Genomic DNA, 19,007 nt, shown 5'->3' with positions numbered 1-19,007 from the left:
GAGACAATGGCCATGCGTCCATCTGGATCCCCAGCCCTCCTGCTGCTCAATGCCATCCCCAACCTCAAGCAGACAAGCTCCTTGCTCTGCTGCTGACTTCAGTGATCGGCCCCAGGCAGCAGAGCTGCTGAACCTTTCTGCCCTTTTAAAGAGAGAGCTCCCACAGCTCAGCGGGGCTGCTGCTTAATCCCAAAGGTCAGCATGGGGAGCTGCTCCCGTGCCCCCAGAGTCAGGTTGCATTAAAAGGGCAAGAGCTTGCCTACATCCCACATTGTTGGCAAGATGCATTTTTATAAACAGGTGAGAATGATCATGCTAAAACCCTCACTGTGTTTCTGTTCCCCTGGGTTTGTCTTGTTTTGCCCCAAACCTGTGCAAAATTTGAGCAACTGTGCTACCCTGTAGCAGGGAGGTTTGCAGCATGGGCATCCAAGTGTGGGAGGACCCATGCGGGGAAAAAGCAGACTGCATCTTTGCTCGTGGAGACTGTCAACAGGGGAATGGATGCTGGTGTTGTGAACCCTTTGTTGTGCCGTGTGTCTTGGATTGCCTCTCTCCATGGGTATCATGACGTGGTGCATGCCTGTGCTTCCTGCAAAAGCCAAGCTGGCTGGGATGGGAGAGAGCACCCTGGGTGGGAATGGGTCCACCCAGGGCATCATGGGGCTGAGCAGGGCTCCAGGACCTGCTGCCACCCTGCATCCCTTGGGATACACTGGGACAAGCTCTCTGGATTGCTGGTTGTTCTGTCATGGTGTTTGGAACAGTTAGAGATTAGAGAAAAGCTGTTCTTTCTCCCTCCCCCCACCAACGTTCTCAGCCACCCAGACAGAAATCAGATCTGAAGATGTCTCCTCTGCCCTGCCTGTGTCTCTTCCTGCCTTTCCCACTGCCAAAAAGGGCTGTTCCCCAGCAGAAAGCCTTGTGCAGGGGAAGCTGTGGAGCACTGTTGACATCTCCATCCCACTAGCACAGCTGGTGGCTGCAGGGACAGCTGTGAGCATTGCTGCAGGGAGCTCCTGAAACGCTGGGCTGGGAGTGCAGAAGCACTTTTAGTGGTGAACATCATGGTGCCCTGGTTTTGCCAGCCCTATGCCATGGCCACACTAAGCTTCTTTGGTCAGACGAGCATCAGCAAATCTCATTTCCAAGCCGTGAGCAGAGCGGGTTGAGCTCCAGCCCTCAGCCACCTTCGTCCAGAGGGTGGTCCAGGCAGCGATCCCAAAATAAGTCCTAAAAGGAAGGTCTTTCATGCCTGGTCTTCCCTGCTCCTCCTCAATTGCCAAGCATGTCTGGGACAAGAAAACCTTGTGTCTTCTCCAAACCCAGCTTCTCCAGCCCAGTTAACCTCTTTGGAACCTCCCAGCATCACCCCCTTGGGGGCTGATCATTGCTGTTAAGACTTTAGAGGTTTGGCTCCATAAAATCGGGCACTTGGAAAGCTGTGGGTGAGTGTGTAGTGTCTCCCAGAGGAGAGTATTATTTTTAATAGTATTTTGGAATGGAGTGGTATTTTGTTACTGAGAAGGAAGTATCAATACATCCTTCTCTTTAGCAACATATTGGTGCCATCTGAAGGAGCCCTGAAGGGAACCTGTGCTCCCTGCAGAGGTTTCACTGCTTTTCCCAACATCACTCTCTTTCTCCCTTGCAGTGCAAGAAGAAGCACACGCTAGTTTGCCCTGACTTCGCCAAGAAAGGAGTCTGCCCCAGTGGTGCCCGGTGCAAGCTGCTGCACCCACAGAAGAAACGCCACCCAAAAGAGGCAGAAGATGGGGAGCGCAGTGACCCCCCCTCCAAGTGGAGACGAGTCTGGGAGGAGACAGGCAGGTAGGAGAGAGCAGAAGAAATTCACTTTGCTGTTCTTAAACAGCTTTCTTCCTAGCCTGCTCAAAAACATTTCCTCTTCCAGGTGTGTATCCATCTGTGTGCTGGTTTGTTTTAAGATGTTGATGATGTGGGTCATTGTGGTGCCTTCTTGATAGAGTAACGGGGTTGGGCAGGGTCCATGCTCAAGGGAGAGGTCCCCGGGCAGAGCTAATGGAGAGAAAAGGTAAGATAGCTTGCATCTTGCTACCTGATGTGTGCCGTTGGAGTGTAGCTATCTTCACCCTTAGAAATGTGCTGTCCAGGGCTTTGGCACCTCCAGGTCTCTTTGAGGCTTTTGTAGACCTTCCCCCTGGGAGGTGGAGGAGCCCTGATGGAGACCCTACTACCAAAAGCAGGTACAGTTTATCCATAGCTCTGTGAGAAACTGGAAACCATCATCCCTCTTCCTCTTCTTGATGGCAGAGAGCAGAGCTGAGCTCTTGGTATGGCATGGAGGGGCTTGCCATCAGGGCTGGACTCACTGCCTGAAGAAGCAGAGATGGGGGCAGACATGAAGATACAATAGGCTTTGTAAAACTATTTGATGCTGGGCTGGGTCCTTGGTTAATCCTTGGAAGCTCTCTGAGCTCTCTGTGGTACTTTTGGATGCTGGGATCTGGGATGGAGCCACAGACTGATGATGAACACGTTGGTCCTCGTCCTCACAGGGAAACAGATCTTCTCAAACTTGGCACATTCTTGCCTTCTTCTGCCCTCACCCCTGAGCTCTGCCTGTAGATTGACTACATCCCAATGCAATTAAAATTAAAGCCAAGTTGAAATCTGGCTTTAAAAAATGAAATCCAGAAGTCCTGGTTAGCAGGAAGAGAAAACACCAGCCTGGATGCTTGGCTCCTCCGTGGCAATTTGCAGCAGGATGTGGGGGTGAAGGTGGAATGGCAATGGAGGGACCTGGGAGCCGTGCTGGTCTGGTCCATGCTCTTGCCCAGTCCTGAGCCTCATCCTGGTCCTGCCTTGTAAGGTAGCAGAGGGGGGCAAGCACTCAGCGGGCTCTCTGAACTTATTCCGGGTGACAGAAGAGCCTTGGAATGACACAGAGCTCATGTCCCCGGTGTGAATGAGGTATAAAATAGCTCCTTGCTCTTTTTTAGGTAAGGAGGCATAAGCCCAGGGCTGAGCAGCGGGGGGGCACCCTCCTCCTGTCCTGGGGCCGGCTCCTGGCATCCTCTGCTAGGAAGGGAGCACACCCAAGCTTGGAAGCTGCTCAGGAGGTTGTTTTCTTTTTCCTTTATTGGCACCGTCATCAGAGATGTCGAATGAGTTGAAGTGTCGTATTCGCTGGGCTCGGAGGAGGGTGGCAGGGTTGGGGCTAAGCCAAGCCCAGCAGGACATCTCCAAGCCATCCCTGCTACCCATGCCCTCCATCTCCCCTCCTCTCTGCTTGCTTAGCCCAGCCGGCACCCAAACAGCCCATCACCTCCACAAGCACACCTGAGAACTGGAAACCTTGCAGGGAAGTGCGGGGCAGGGAATCCAGCTGGAGGGTGAGAAACTCTGTCTAAATCCAAGCCAGCTTCTGGGAATTTAGAGATACAGAGCAGCCTGGGATGGAGCCCAGGGAGCCTTCATGTGCGGCTCTGGTGGTTATCCCAGCCTCTTCCATTGCATGTGATGCCATGCCCATCATTGCCAAGTGGGATCGTTTTATTTTTCTGTCTTAATTTTCCCCTGTGCCTCCTTCAGGAATGATCCAGCTCAGCTCTGTGATGATGGGGAAATGCCCGGACCCTCCAGTGCGGAGCAAGAGGTTAAGTTTTGGAAAGAGAAAGACACCTTGCCAACCAACTGGCTGCAAAAGCTGCCGTCCTTCATCTCCCTCCAGTCCTCAGCATCCCCCAGGGACGAGGGCTGCAAAGTGGAGAAGGATGAGGACGAGCCAGAGGATGAGCCAGGTAGGAAGTGCTTGCTCTGGTTTTGCTGACGCATGCTCTGAGCTGCTCTGATTCACCGTGCGGGAGAGTTATTTCCCAACTGCTCTCAATGGGTTTTGGTGGGATCCATGTACCTTGTGAGATGCCAAGCCATGGGAGCCCAAAGTGGGATGGCAATCAGGACTTGTGTCTCTGTGCACACAAGGGCACATGCCCCTGGCTCTGCTCCTGAAACCACGCAGTAGGATTTTGTCCCCATCTTTTATCATTGTCCCCTTCTTCCTTATCCTTTAAATTATCTGATGATGAATCCAGTCTCATTCCAATGACGGACCTGCAGCAGTCCCTGGTAGAAGGGTGTTTCAGAGGGGTGTAGTGATGCTCTGCCTTGCTGCTGGAGCCACAGAAGGACCTCTGGACTGTTCATTGCACATGTTTCCCAGCGTGAAATAGCTTCAAAGCTTAAAAATAAAAACACCCCTGGTGGGAGGTGGGGTGACGTGTTTGCAGGTTGCAAGTTCAGAGGAAGAGCCATGTTAATCTGAGATGATCTGCTTTATTCTTTTGCTAAAAGATGGGGGAAGAGGGTTTGTAAATCAGTAACATTTTTGGAAAAGGCTGTTTTAGGATGGTCAAAACTTCTTAAAAACTCCGACATGTGAGAACAAACAGCATCTGCTTCAACATTTTTTATTTTTGAAAAAATTCAGGGAAATGTTTCAATTGTTTGAAACGGAACTGACTGTGGGAATAAAAGCAGGGGGAGGTAGCTGAAGTAATGAGAAGAAACGTCTTTGTTTCTCCAGAGTGGCTCATGGTGGATGTTAGCTACATTTCTGCTTCTCCAACGTTTTCCTTGATTCTTCCTCTCCTAAATCAGCTCTGACACTGGAAAATCCAGCACTTTGGGGCACTGCAGGGATGTGTCCGCAGGAGCAGAGGTGATGGAGGTGCCAAGGCAGAAATCATGTCTGGTCCTTCCCAGTGCTGGGTGGGAGGTTTTTGGCCAGGTGATACTTCAAGCTTTCCTTTTCATCTCCTGTCCTTCACTGGAGGGATGTACAGCAGCTGCATCTCCTGAGCACCTTCGTGAAAAGGGAGGCAGCATCTGGCTCAGAAAACAGAATATTTTGTGGCAGTAATGATGAAATCCTTGGCTCAGTATGAACCAAAGGGCTGGAGCATCCCTCTCTGTCTTCTGTCCCGTGCCACCTCTGACTGAGTATGCAGTTGGAACAGGATCCCATGGGGAGAAGGGATGAATTCAGTACTGAAAGCCAGGCTGGGGCATTTGCATGGTTGTCCATAAGCAGGTACCAAGGATTTGCAAGGCAGTGCCAGGCTTGAACACGGAATGCTTCAAGCCAGGGAGGTCTGAGATGCCTTAATGGTGTGGGAAAGAAAATTCTCAGGATTAGCCACATATTCCTGAAGTCACAGGCAAGTGAGTGTGCTGTCGAATCACGGTGCGGCGGAGACAGCAAGGGACCGTTCTGGCTGGGAATGGCTCCTCTCCATGGCATGGGGTGAAGTTCTCCACTTCCCTTTCCAGGGATTTCTTCCTCTGCGTGCCTCCCTTCTTCCCTCTCCTTGGCTCTGGTTCAACTCCCTTTTGATCTCAGTGATGCAGCCAGGGAAGCACTCCCAAAGCAGTGGCTTAATCGTTTTTTTTTATCTCTGTGGTGAAGATGGAGCAATTAATCTGTGGACAAAAAAGCTGTCAAAATGCCCTGGATTGCACTTGGCAGCCTGGAGTAACTCGGTCGAGAGGGCAGAGGCGTCATCCTGGCAGCGAGGACATCCTTTTCCTCTTAACTCCGGTTTGCACATTCAAGGGAGGATGATTTCAGGTGTTTTGGGTGGGAGGATGAGTAGAAGGAGCTGGTTCAGTCCAGGGGTGTTGGGAGGAAGGCTGTGGGGAGCTGGTGTGTATGGGGCTGGGGCATGCATCCCTCCATGCTCCTTCTCCTTTGCCCAGGGAACACTGGCATCAGGAAAGCAGATGCCAGAAGATCAGAGGAAAGGCAAACCAGGCAGGAATTGCAGATGGCTGTAAAATCATCTGATGATGAAGCAATTTCCCTGCCAAAGGGATGCAGTGTGGTGAGTCTGGGCACGAGAATGCTCTTCAATGCCTGAGTTTGCCCATGCTTGGCGCTGTGTTGCAGTTGGTAATTAATCTCAACACACATCAACACACATGGTAATCATCTCAACACACAAACGAAGAGGCTCAGGCACAGCAGAAGCTGGGGACCCCCATAACCTAATGGGAGAGAAGGCGCCCAAGCCACTAGTGAGCCGTCATCCCAAAAGAGCACAGGGTGGGGCTTAGGTGCTGCTGAAGGACCAAATGCTTTATGGTGGCCACATCACCAGAACTGGTGTTTATGAGCTTGAAGTGCTGTTTTGAGCTGAGCAGGTGGTCAGGATGAGTCTGCGTAGCTCTAGGTAGTAGCTGGGGTCTGCAGTGGGGCTTGGGGGTCTGCGCCTTCCCCACTGCGGATTTCATACCCAGGATAATATTTGGTTTCTGCTTGTAAAGCCTGAAGGTGACACACAAATTGGTGGGGTAGTAAATAAGGAGGAGGACAGGTTATTATTACAGAGTGAGCTGAATTGCTTGGTTAAATGGTTACAATTTAAGAAAATTCCCTTTTAAGACTGGTAGATGCAGGAGGAATTAAATAAAAACACAGGCTCTCTGTGCAGGAGGGATGGAGTGTGGGTTTGGACGTGACGTTTAAGGACAAGTGTGGGCAACAGTATCAGTTTGTGGGGTCTCAGTGGGGGTCTGCAGCCTCTGGCCTTGGGATATAGAAAAGGGGAACTGGAAAAGGAGTGATGCGGTCTGCATGTGTGGAGCAGAGCCCACTGTTATTCTTCAGTTGGGAGGGTTCCCAACCTGCAAGAGGAGCCTTGTAGTTTGGGGTCAGAGTGGTAGTTTGAGGCCACTGGTGCTTTCTGAGCACCCTCCAAAAAGCCTGTCCATGCAGCACAGGGAGAGCAAACTGCTTCCAGCCAGGCATCCCAACTGGGAAGGGTGGGCTTGGTGGCATCCTTGTTGTGTTCTCCATCCAGGAGGGCAGAGCTGGAGGGAGCAGGGGCTCCCCTACCCCTCCAATACCCGTTTCCAGGTAATGGGCTTTTCCATATTTCACCTTCCAGTTAAATAGCCTGTGCTGGAGCCTAACTGGCCTCCCCGCGCTAATTGTAAGCAAGTGCACCAATGCAAACCATTCCAATCGAGTGCTAATTTAATTAGAAAGCACCCATTTTAGTTAATTTGTTCGAGAAGATCACTGAAAACTCCTGGAGAGAACAGATGTTCCCCTCTCCCCCGATGAACATTCAGGGGTTTGTAAATGGCTCCACTCAGCCTTGTTTAGGAGAGAAAAGAGGATTTTATAGCTGCAAACAACCCTTTCTGTAAACATTTTACAGCTCTCTGCACGTTTGAGTGACGATAAACCCCTAGCAACTCGGCGGGCTGCAAATTTGCGACCATACGGCTATCATTTTATTGTCATATTTCACGGTCGTAACGTTAATGGAAGATGCTCGCTACAGTCTTTTTTAACGGCTCCGCTGAGCACGCTCAAACGCTTTGGCTGTGGAGGAATTCACGGAGGTGCAGCGCTTCTGGGTTTGTTTACAGCTTTCACTTCTGGAGGAATAACTTTGCAAATGCAAATCTCCCCCCTTCTCTGCCGGGCTGGACCAGTGCTTGAGAGCCACCCCCAACAGGGCATGTGACTGTGGGGATGGGCAACCCCTTGGTGCCAGATCCTGATCCAACCATCCCCAGCTCCTGGAATGTAAGAGAAAGCTGGTGCTGTGAGCCATCCAGTTGGATGTGGCCAGACCCCCTTGGCTGCACTGAGGGTCCCATGGGGTCTCCCATCACCTGTAGTATCTCCTTTAACCCTACTTCTGACACCAGCTCTTTGATCTAAAACTTATTTCAGCAGCCAGGTGTGGCAGCCAACCCTTTTGGTCAGTGTGAGCCATCAGCAGAAGATGCCCTGGAGCTTTCCAGAGAGCATCTGTGTGGTTGGGGATGAAGGGCTAGGACATTATCCTGGGATAACAAGAGCTGGCATTCACTGTCAGCTTTGATGCTGGCAGGACATAGCGCAGTTCGCTTCTCTTGGTAGGATCGTGGAGGAAATATTTTTGTGGATAAAATACAGGGAACTGGTTTGTCTGTGTGGTCACAAACATCTCCTTGTACATCCTGTGCTCCAACCTCAGTCATCTTGATGGCATTCACTGAACTCGCTCCAGTATGTCCATGTCCTTCTGTACTGGGGAGCCCACAGAGCTCCAGGTGTGGTCTCACAAGTGTTGGATGTTTTCACAGCACTACCAAATTAGCCCAATCCTGAAAAGCACTGCTAATGAAGCGTTTAATGCAGACCTCAGTGCTGAACTCAGACTTTTTCATGGTAAATCTGAAGCCTTTTGTTTATCCAGGGGAAAATTTTTTTTTAGTTTTCTCTTACTGATCTGTTATCTGTTATGCACCTCCATGGAGAGTCTGGCTCCATCTTCAACCACCTTTAGGTAACTGAAGACAATGATTATTTGAGTACAGTTGAAGACAAGTAGTTAAAGACAGCAATTCCCCATTAGTTTTCTCATCTCCAGACAGGAACCCCCTGGTTCTCTCTTCTCTTCCATCCAGGTTACCTTCAGGAGGCATCTGAGCCACCTTGGACTTCTTTGAGGATCTTGAGTCCTGGCTGGTGGGGAGCTGAGGTTTTGGCCTTCCTGGTAGGGCTCGTTGCCTCTTTTTGGAAAAGGCCTTGGCCATGATGAAGTCAGGGGCTAAATGCTGCACCTGCAGCCGGTCCACCTCCCTGGCTTCTTCTTTGGGTGGGACCACATCCATGACCTCTTCTTCAGGTGGGGTCACCTCCGTGGCCTCTGGATCTCCCACGACTTGGCTGAGGGCAGCTGTTCTGTCCCACGCAGTCTTCCCAGCCTTTCTGCTCCTCCTCTGTGTATTCCTCCTCCAGGTTCCCTCCATTGACTTGTCATTGACAGCACCACCTTTCTGAGCAGGGTCCTGGTGCGTCTCCTGCACTGCTGGTGGGGGTGTTATGGCTCACTGTTGTCAGACCTCTCTTGGAGAGCTGGTCACTGGAATGGACCTCTCTTCCTCAGAGTCTGGCTAAGGCGCTGGAGAAGCTCTTTCCTGGGCCTCCCAGCTTTTGAGGAACCTGCTTGAAGGTCTTGGTGCCTCACCCAAAGGCTGGCAATAACTCTTGACTCCGCCGTACCTTTGCTTGCTCCATGCATCCTGGGTGCTCACAGCAGCAAGAAACCCAGCAAGCTGTGGAGCCAGATCAGTGGACCATCTAATAAGGGCTATGGGACAGTGGATGGTTAAGTGGCTTGTGACATCTCAGGATTGCTGTGATGTGTGGCTGGCTTGGTCACCTGCCAGGTTGGGAAGAGTGAGGGGGCTGATGGGCTGAGGACTGCTTTTCATGTGGCTTTTCACTTGTGGAGAGCCAGGGAACTCTGCAGAGCTGCTCCTGGTCCCCTCATAGGTTCCTGGGGCAGATCAGATTGATGGGAGATGGTTACAGATCATCTGAGATCTTTGGTCCCAGTAGTTTTAGCCTCTGCAGGCAAGAGCAGCAACTGGAATCTTTATGCAGAAACAGGGGTTTTAGCAGGATAGTGGTGTGTGCCTCAGTTTCCCCATTTGCTATATTCTTCTAATTAGCAGCAGCTCTGAATCTTTATTGGCAGTTTGTGGGTGGCTTGAGGCACTGCAGGATGGAAACAGCTGGGAGGGTTGAGGGAGAGCCAGGGATGAGTTTAGGTATGAGAGGAGCAGATAAACCATCTCCTTTGTCTTTTGGGGGTCTTTCCCTTCAGCTCTGGGCCATTTTCAGATCCAAGTCCAGGCCTTAGGATCATAGGATAGAAGGGACCTGGGGAGGTCATCAAGTCCAGCCTCCTGAACCAGTCCAACCTCAACAATAAGGTCCAGCTCATCATGTCGCTGCCTGTGGTGGCTGAGAAGTCAAGGACACATGGCTGGGGATGTGTTCCTTGGAAGAACCTCTTAGGGTGCAGGTAGGAGATGGCAGGAGTTGGCGGAGGCACTTTGATGGTCATGGTAAGAGCTCATGAGAGTTACAAGACCTCCCAGATCCTCAGGAGATGATACCAATGGGACAAGGAAAAGTTAAGGAGAGGAAGGGCAGAAGGACACCAAGCCCTGAAGTCTGCAGGGAAAGAAAAGGGAATTAGGAGTGTGCTTGATGTACCTTGTTGTCCTTACATCAGTGTTACCACTGCTGTCTTTCTCTGAGGCACTCTAGTCTCACAGGATAAATTAACAGGCTCCACACAGGCAGCAGGAAATCTCTGTCTTCCTTCCTGATGGTACCCATGAACCAATCCCTGCCTCATAGCTTAACAACCTGGAGGGCTCCAGGACAGTGTGGACCTTGGTGGTACCTTCCCATCTCTTCTCCTGGCATTTGGCAGATCTTTCTTGTAATGGAGAGGGTGATCCATGCACCTGGCAGGTGGTGATGGGATGTTCCTGTGCTCATCCTGATCTCCTCCTTTTCTGTGTTATCCTGCTGCAGGTGAATGCTTCCTTCACCAGCTTCTCAGCCAACGTCACGCTCCATCAGGCATGTAGGGAGAGTTTAATTAGAGAGCATCAAAACTCTTTCGTAACTGAATTAACAAACCTTTAATAGAATTGCTTTTTCTAATGCAAAAATCTGTTGAGCTGCAGGTAGCAGGCTGCATCCACCCCTTGGACAGGACAGTGCCTAGCAGTCTAATTGGTTTCCTGTTAATGGGCTGGATCTACTTGGGTCATTAGCAATTGCATCTTCTCCTCCTGAATCAGCAGGTCCCTACAGATTTGGGGGTTGTTTGGTGAGTGTCTCTGCAGCGGGGTGGGTTTAGGTTGCTTTCATACACCGTGGATACTGGTTTCAGACATCTTCTTGGTCATGAATGCTTCCTTCCCAGCCCAGAGAAACAGGTAGGCTGATACTCAGGCTGATGGACCTCACCAGAACTCCTTGATGGACCTTGCGTTAGATGCCTTGTATCTGGCAGGCCTTGCCTCTGTTTCTCCATCCTTTCATTTTCATCCCTTACGAAAGCCCTGATCCTGCTACAGAACACCACCAGGTTTGGGGTACCATCAGGCTGTGGGGTAGTGCAGATAACATGGCTGTTGTTGAAGGCTGGAATTGGATCTCCTCATGTCTTGGTGGCTCTGGGAAGGTCCAAAAGTCAGAAACTTTACTGCCATTTAACTTCCTTATTGCAAAGGAACCAGTGTAGCTGACACTTCCAGTAAACCTGGTGAGTGCGGTGACTTTTTCTAATTGGGCTCTCGCTCTGAATCAGAATCATCATTTCTTAGCCCACAAAAGGCTGTTGGCAATACTGTTCTCTGATTTACTTTCTGCCTGGACTAAGCCGCCTGCACGTTTGCAGTCCTCATCCCTGATTGATTTGCAGGTGACTTTCAGACCTGCCAAGTCTCACTCCTTTGCCAGGACTGAAATCTACTTCTTCCATATTAATTTGTTACCCATTTTTTAGGGTCTTGTCCACCTGTGGCAGAGGGTCTGTAGACCAGGGCTTTTAGACTTGGCTCAGGATTTCTGAAGGCCCCTCTTGTTCAGCCTGCGGCCACTTGGCAGCCCTGTTGTTCCCCCCCAGGTTATTTAATGACCAAAAAAATGAAGCTGGAAGAGCCCTCCCAGGTGGTGAAATCCCGTCTTCTTCAGGGTAAACTTCAGCTCACCAGTAAAAGACAAACATGGTGTTCACCACGCATCATCAAGGCCATGTCAACATGCACCACCAGAGCACAAAACATCTCTGCCGTGCCCGATGAAGCCCCACTCCCACCACTGCAGCTCATGGCTAGTTTTCCGATTGCTTTTTTCCACTTAAAAGAAGGAATTAAGGAGAAGAGACATGGAAAGAACATCCTGGCACAGATACCCTGCTCTGCAAGCATGGCAGGAGACAGGCACTACTAGGCAGCAGTGGGACATCACCCCCAGCCTGTCCTCGCTTTGAACATCCTAGTTAGGAAGCAAGAAAATATCTGAGCATTTTTCCTTCTGGACAAAGCTTCTCACGACATCCCAGCCTTGATGCTTCCCCCACATGAGGGGCAGAAGGTCTGGGTGGAACAGCAGCAGGGTGAGGTTTTGGTGCAGGTTGTCTCACCAGATGGATTAATGCAGGATCGAGCCAAGGAGATCCAGCCCCCCAGCTGCTTTTTCTATATGAAAAATAATTTGTGGAAAATTCTGGGGCTTAACTCTTGCCATTGACCTTTCCATCCTGCCTTTGGTTCTTGGGCTTTATTTAAAAATATCAATAATAATTTCAATTTATTTTTTAAAGGCATCTCCCAAACTACGTTTCTCTGGGAGCTGACTCAGTGAGTGCTTTTGCTGAGAAAGGAAAAGCCATTTCCAAGGCAGATTCAGCCTCTGGGCTCCCCCAAAGCGGTCAAGAAGGGGTTAAAGTGATATTTTTCCTTTGGGAATGGGGCAAAATAGTGGTTTGGGGGGATAGGGAGATTTCTCCTCACAGTGTTAAACTTGGAGCATCCGGCAGGGAGATGCTGGGATGCATCTCGGTGCTCTGAGCCGTCAGGTGGAAACTTTTGCACCCCTCTTTGCTGTGTTAATAACCAGAGCATTAGCTGGCTGGTTGTTAATTGTAGCCACCTTGTTAGCCCGCTCTCCTTTTAGAAATGGGAATATATTTTTTGTTCGGAGCTATTGCACACAGTCAGCTCTCAGGGAGGAGCAGGTGGTTGCAGGTATCATGTCCCACACGAAGCCCCTTCCTGGAGCCTGGCTGGATGCAGGAGAGGACGAAAAACACTCAGGAGAGTGATGGAGACCAGACATCCATCAGATTGGAGGTTGGTCAGGAAGGAAAAGCATCAACATAACTGGCTTTCCCTCCAGCAAAGCTTTTTATAGCTGGCTGGTGGAGTTTGGAAAGCTGCAAGCAAGCCATCTTCCCGTGCATCCCCTTGCTTTGGGGCTTGGGAATCTTCCACCAATGATGTGGGGCAGTCTCCAGCTGCCTCCCACCCTCACAGCTCGGAGGGGAACAAATTTATTTAAACCCTCATCGATCAGGAATGGTGGGCAGGGAGAGAATCTGGGGACAAGGATGAGACCCTCCTCCTTTCATCCCCCATCTGAGGGGTTTCCCTACTTTTCAATCCCTTTAAAAAACCCTGTATCAGCATTGGGATGAAACAAATTTTGTTTTAACTTTCCTGTCAGCTGCAGCTGGAGCTGCTCGGCTCGGCAGCGTCTGGGGGAAGGCCAGGTTTTATTGAAAAATATAATGGTGCCACCTGAAGCGTGATTTACTGCACTGTCCACTCCTCGGACTTGATAATATATTTCTATTAGATTTCCTTCTTTTCCCTCCCTTCTCCTCGTGAAGAGTGGCAAGTTTCTCCATCTGCCTGACACCTTCTTAGGTTTAGGCAAAATAAATGTTGATTTTCATCAGGAGGAAGAGCGCTGGAAGTCCTAATTCTCCAGCGAGGCTGACAAGCTCAGCAAAAGCTGCCCGGCTTTCGATGGAGAGCTTGTGATCCAGCCCTGGTTCTTCTCTTTGGAAGCAGTTCAATCATCGTAATGAAAAAGGGGCTTCTTAGCCCGGCTTTCGCTAACTAGAAATTATATACCTGGTTCCTGGAAGATGGATTGCATGGCTGCCGAAATGCAGGGAAGAAGCCGGCGGGGGGAGAGAGTGAAGGTACACGAGATGCGACCCAAGATTGATCACGCCATTTGCAGGATCTCCCATGCACAAAAGCAGAAAATATATTTTCTTTTGCTGGGGTGGGTTAAGTGACACCCCCGTTTTGTCCAGGTCCCCCCTGCCTCTGGTTTTCATGGTGATGTGGGAGGCAGTGCTTGCCCATCCCCACTTGCTCTGTGGGGTGAAGCATCCACTGCTCCATGCTTTCCAGGAGCAGCATCTCCCTCCCTCCAAGGTGAGAAACTGGACTGGTTTAGTCCTTTTACAACCTCTTGTGGTTTTAATTCATTATTTTTTTTGAGGAATTTGTTGGAAATCAGACATGGATGCTGTGAAAGCATCTCGGCTCCGTGCAACCCTGTACTGAAGTCAGGAAGCTAATTACGGTTGATTTAAAAATCATCCTTAATTTTTTTTCTTCTCTCCAAAAAGAAAGAAATCTATTTCTACTTCTGTAATCATATTTGCGTTAAATTGCAAAGCGTGGGTTTTGTGCCGCTGCATGTATATTAGCTAATGAAGTTTTCTCCAGCTCATCCAGGGGAAACTGAGCTGTTCCCATCGTTCCCATTGGACTGGGGCTGCGGTTGCTGGTGGGGCAGGAGGAAGGAGATGCTAATTTTGACCCCTTGTGGTTGATGGATAGCAGCTCTGCTGGACCCTAACTACAGCAACCAGGGTGGGATTTGGAAATCCCAGGCTGGAAAAACCATCTGGCTCAATGCAAAAGAAATACTTGGGGTCAGCTGGAAAATTAGAAGGGTGGTCAGAGGCTGAGCAGGGTGTGATGGGCATCTGCTTGGTGGTGCCGTTCCCCAAAGCTGAATTTGGCTGCGTTTGCCAGTGACTAATAGCTGAGTCCGTCATGGCTGCTGTGCAGCCCTCTGATGTATGGGTGTTATATTAAGGGTGGAAAGGTGCTAAATGAGCCCTCTTTATTTTACATAAATTAGCTCAAAAGCTATGTATCACTGCCACTACGGCTTAGGCTCTGAGCAAGTTTGTTTACCCAAGTTTAAAAGCAACAAAAAACTCTTGGTGGCTCCCTGTTGTTGGATGCTGTTTGAGCTCCTCACCCCTCCTGCTTCCCCTGCCCCCAAACCTCCTTCAGGCTTTCAAGGCTGCTTGAAGGTGCTCATTGTACCACATCTGTGTTGGGCATCATTGTTTGGGAGGTGCGATGCGGGGTGCCAAAGCTGGGGTTTTGCAGAAATATGGTTGTGTGGTGCTTATTCATCTGGAGAGGGTTTGGGCTGTATTCCCTCCATCTTCTCCGTGACCTTCTCCACCTCCTGTAATCCCAAGTGAGAGGGGACTTTTCCCACTAAACCTCATCACTCAGCAAGCTGTGGGTCCTTTTTTCTGGGAAACCTTCTCCTTTTCCCATCCACATTCATCTCAGTGTCTTCTTGCCCAAGTGGCCACTGCTCTCCTGCCCAGTCTGGTAGGTAAGACCCCATGAGCACCTCTCCACATACTTCAGCAAGGGAAAATAGGAGAAACTCCAGTGTTGTGGTTGAAATGGAGGGGGGCTTCATGCCATCCACCCCAGTCCATGGGATGTGCCTGGATTTGTCCTGTGAAGATGCCACCTCCCAGAGGCACTTCACGGAGTTTTGACTCAGTATGAGCATCTGGGACCCGTTTTGGGGGAGACACAGTGCTCCAGCAAGGAGAAGTAATCACCCAGCACATCCTGAGGGGACGCTGGGGGTGGCTGAAAAGTTTGATCCCCAAACCTGGAGTGGCCAGAGCACCACGTATGAGTTAACCTCTTGCTTGCCAGTGCTCTGCTCTTTCCTGCTCCAGCCCAGCCCCAAAGCAGGTCATGATGCTCACCTTGTGCTGCTGTTTGGAGGTTGACTACTTTTAAATTTCTTTTTCACCCATAACTTGGGGGTTTTGCAGCAGACGTGCTGCTCTGCACCAGGAAGGGACCCGCAAGTGCCTCTGTCCTGTACTACTTCCAGGGGGCTGAGGATGCTCAGGGATTTGGGGAATCCCAGCATCCACCTCCATCCCAGCAATGGCCAATGGAGACATAGGCTCTGGACTCACAGGGAGACATGTCCCCACCCCAAAGGGAACAACTCTGCACCAAAAGGCAGGGGAAAGGGCTGCAGGGCAGCAAGGCCAGGCTGAGCACCATATTGGGGACACGTGTTCCCACCAGCTGGCTGGCAGGGCGGTGGGGGAGCCACAGCCATGGTTGTGGGCTTCAGGATGGGAGGCACGGAATGCAATTAGGTGCACTCATTTATTTTTCTACATTTGCTCACTAATTAACCCTTCTCGTTGGCGGCACTGTGCCGTCTGGGGCAGCTTTTACTCCCTTTTCCCACTGTTAAAGCATGAAGCGCCAGGACTGCAGGAGCAGCAGAGGAGCTCAGGATGTTCCTGTGACCCAAAGGATTTCAAAGGTGACCTGAGTCAACCTCAATGACTTTCTCCTCTTCCTTTCTGCTCCCAGGCAATGAGAAAAAGAAGAGGACTTTGCCACCGTCATCCTTGCGGGACTCTGAAAACGCACGTCTGGAAGAGGGCGGCAGAGGTGAGGCTGGGGGGTGCTAGTGGGGTCAGGTGCAGCTGGGGCAGGGGACCACCTACATCCCTGCTGCCTTTGCCCATCTCCAGTGTGTTAACCAACCACAGTCAAGCAAGGAGAAGCCCAGGGGTGTCCAGACACATGGTATCCCCCTCCCACCATCACCTTTGCCTTTCCTCCCTCCAGGCAAACAGCTGCAGATCAAGCCCCGGCTGTAAGCAAGACCCGATCAAGCGGCAGCTGACCAGCTCAGGAACTGCAGAGCCGGGCATGACCTGGCACCTACCTCAGGATGCCGTGGCCAGATGCAGCACCCCCTTCTCATCTTGCTTTTCTGGGACATCATTTTGGCAAGGAGACGGATGGCAGCATGGGGAAGCACCACCTGTTGCTGCAGGGGAGCAGCTTGGTTTGAAATACATTAATTTGACAATAGATTTATCTTTTCAGCCAGTTTATTGAAGGCAAGCCCTGCCGTCAGGCTCCCTGCATGCTTGCAGAGCTAGGAAGAGGCTCCCATCCCCATCGGTCCACTCACAGATTGTGGCTCTGCTGCAGTCCCAGACACAAGGTGATACAGGGACCTGAGGAGCTTAATGCCATCACGTGACATGCCTGCATCCAGGTCAGCCACTATACTGGGGACAAGTGTGGCCAGTGGTTGCAAGTCACTGTGCTGGTGTGTAACAGGGTGTAGAGCCCCAACTCAGCTCAGCCCTGATCTCTTCGTGCCAAGAGACCACCTGCATCCATCCCGCTCTATCCCTTTGCTTTTGGGAGATTTCTTGGAGTGGAGCTATGTGCCAAGAGCATCCCTAGTGGAAACGTGTGTTCGGAGCAGTGCTGAGCTCCCATCAAATGCTCCTGCAGCATGTCAATGTCTCCCGTGGCCAGTTGCACCCTGACGCCCACCTCTTCCCATCCCAGAGGGGGTTTGGTCCCCCCTGGGAGACCCAAACCAGCTCTTACAGGTTTTTTTTGGAAACCCCCAAATCCAAGCAGGAGCAAAACACAGGGGGAGCTTTGTGCCGAGTACTCCCAGCCATGCAGCTGCCAGCACATTGGGTTTTTGCATCCGTGGGTACAATTCCCACAGGGATTTCGGGGTGGTGGATGCTGTTCCCCCACATGGATGAGGTCCTGGGGATGGCTGCAGGACTTCCCTTTCCCAAGAGGTGCGGAGAGTCAGGGTTAGCCATGCGGGGTGGCAGGATTTGCTCATCCACTGCCCTGAGTCGCAGCTGCAGGGAAAAGGCATCAGCAGGGACGTGGGTGAGCCCTGGGGCTCCCAGGGGACCCAGCACCCAAGTGTGCTCAGCAGTGGGGTGTGTGGTAGAGCTCGGCAGTGGGCTCAGGGGCACCGCGGCTCTGGCAAGGGGCTGATGGCTGCGGTTTTTCCCCCTGCAACTGGGTGGTGTGGGACCCCACAGGGGTTTCCCTTCCCTAGGTGACCCCCTTGGGTGTTATCACCCCACATCTACAGACTGAGATGCTCTCCCCGGCTTGTGGAGGTGGATTTATCGCCTGGCTCACATGACTGTGGGCACGGCATGCCACCAAAGGTGAGATGTCATTAATGCCTGTAACCTCCCTGGGCTCCTGTTTAGAGATGCTGCCCACTTCTGAACCAAGAGCTGGCGTGGGGGTTAGTACCACTTGGAGACCAGTTTGGGGAGGCCACGTCCCCAGCATCCTCCCAACCATTGCAAGGACCAGCAGGTCCCCCACTCCGGGGCTGCACTCATACCCCAGCGTGTGTACAGTGAGCAGTTTTTTAATAAAAACTTCATTGTCTCCGTTGATGTTAAATGTCTTTTATTAACCCATGTGTTTTGATATGTAAATAAAGAGTTTCTTCCCTAGGATGCCTGGTCAGAGTGTGGCTTTGCTCTTTTTTTCAGTGATACCACATGAACACCCCCTCAAGGAGCTGGCTAATGCCGGTGGAGGGGCTTCTCTGATCCCCATATTTTTTGACATTTGTAATTATTATAACTTTTCCCCCTTTTACCTAGAAAGGATGTTTCTTCATGTGGTGGTTTCCTAAAAAAAACCCAAAAAACCCACCACCTAAATTCACTAAAAATCACCCTGGAGGAGATGATGATGATGCAAGTCCCCAGGGATGGCCAGTGCAGGGTGACAGTGGCCGGGAGCTTTGGTGTTTCCCATGGCTGTGGCTCCCTAGTGAGCAATCTAACTGGGATTAAGGCTTGCACTGCACTAATTGAGTGAGGCAATGAGTAGCTTGCCGAGAGCCACGGCTCCGCCGCCCACCGGTGCCGCTGCTCCCTTCCTGGGGAGGATTGTAATTTATTGCTGGTTGTCATTAAAGCATTGCTTGGGGGTGATTAATTTCCAAGCAGGGATAAACGCAGCCCCGGGAGAGGTGTTGCTGAGCCCTGGTGGGTTCCCCCACTGCCACCAGCAGCCACAATGCCTGGGTGATGGGCCCCAATGGGGGTTTATCCGTCCTCCCCATGAAGCTGGGGATGCTGTGGTAGTGGGTGCATGGCTGGGCTGTCCCAGAGCCCCAGCAAGGACGTGCCTTTGCTGGAGGGGTGGCACAGGGCAGTGTTTCTGGAGGGCACTGTAAACATTTCCTGGAAACACCTGCCACGGCGGGTGCTGCTGGCACAACTGTTGGTGCCTTGCCGGGGGGGCAGGTGCCGAGGAGGTGTCAGCCGCTGGCTCGCTTTTCTGCCTGTCATCAGGGTAGCTATCCCCTGCCCTCCTCCTCCTCTGTGCCCGTAGCTGGTCCCACCATGGGCACCAGCCTCGTTGCTGGTGGGTTTTCTTCCCCCTCCCAAAATGATTTCTGACCCTTCTCTGTGCAGTGACACCTGGGTTCGTGCTGCAGATGCTGGTGGAGCATTGCCAAGATGGTACCATCA

General features: G+C 51.3%; 1 protein-coding gene across 1 annotated transcript in view; it reads left to right on the top strand.

Moving 5' to 3' along the window:
• The window catches only part of ZC3H3 (zinc finger CCCH-type containing 3), a 186,878-nt gene extending 168,902 nt beyond the window's left edge, over positions 1-17,976 (top strand). The window contains exons 10-13 of the mRNA XM_080381129.1: positions 1,655-1,830; positions 3,574-3,782; positions 16,039-16,119; positions 16,300-17,976. Of these exons, the coding sequence (XP_080237255.1) occupies positions 1,655-1,830; positions 3,574-3,782; positions 16,039-16,119; positions 16,300-16,331 (498 nt within the window). The 3' untranslated portion in view covers positions 16,332-17,976. The remainder of the gene's footprint in view (positions 1-1,654; positions 1,831-3,573; positions 3,783-16,038; positions 16,120-16,299) is intronic.
• The last annotated feature ends 1,031 nt before the right edge of the window (positions 17,977-19,007 follow it).

The sequence above is a fragment of the Falco punctatus genome (genome assembly GCF_963210335.1).
Source record: "Falco punctatus genome assembly, chromosome: 3".
Classification (NCBI taxonomy): domain Eukaryota; kingdom Metazoa; phylum Chordata; class Aves; order Falconiformes; family Falconidae; genus Falco; species Falco punctatus.
The sequence above is the reverse complement of the archived record's forward strand: the minus strand, read 5'-3'. Positions and strand labels throughout refer to the sequence as shown.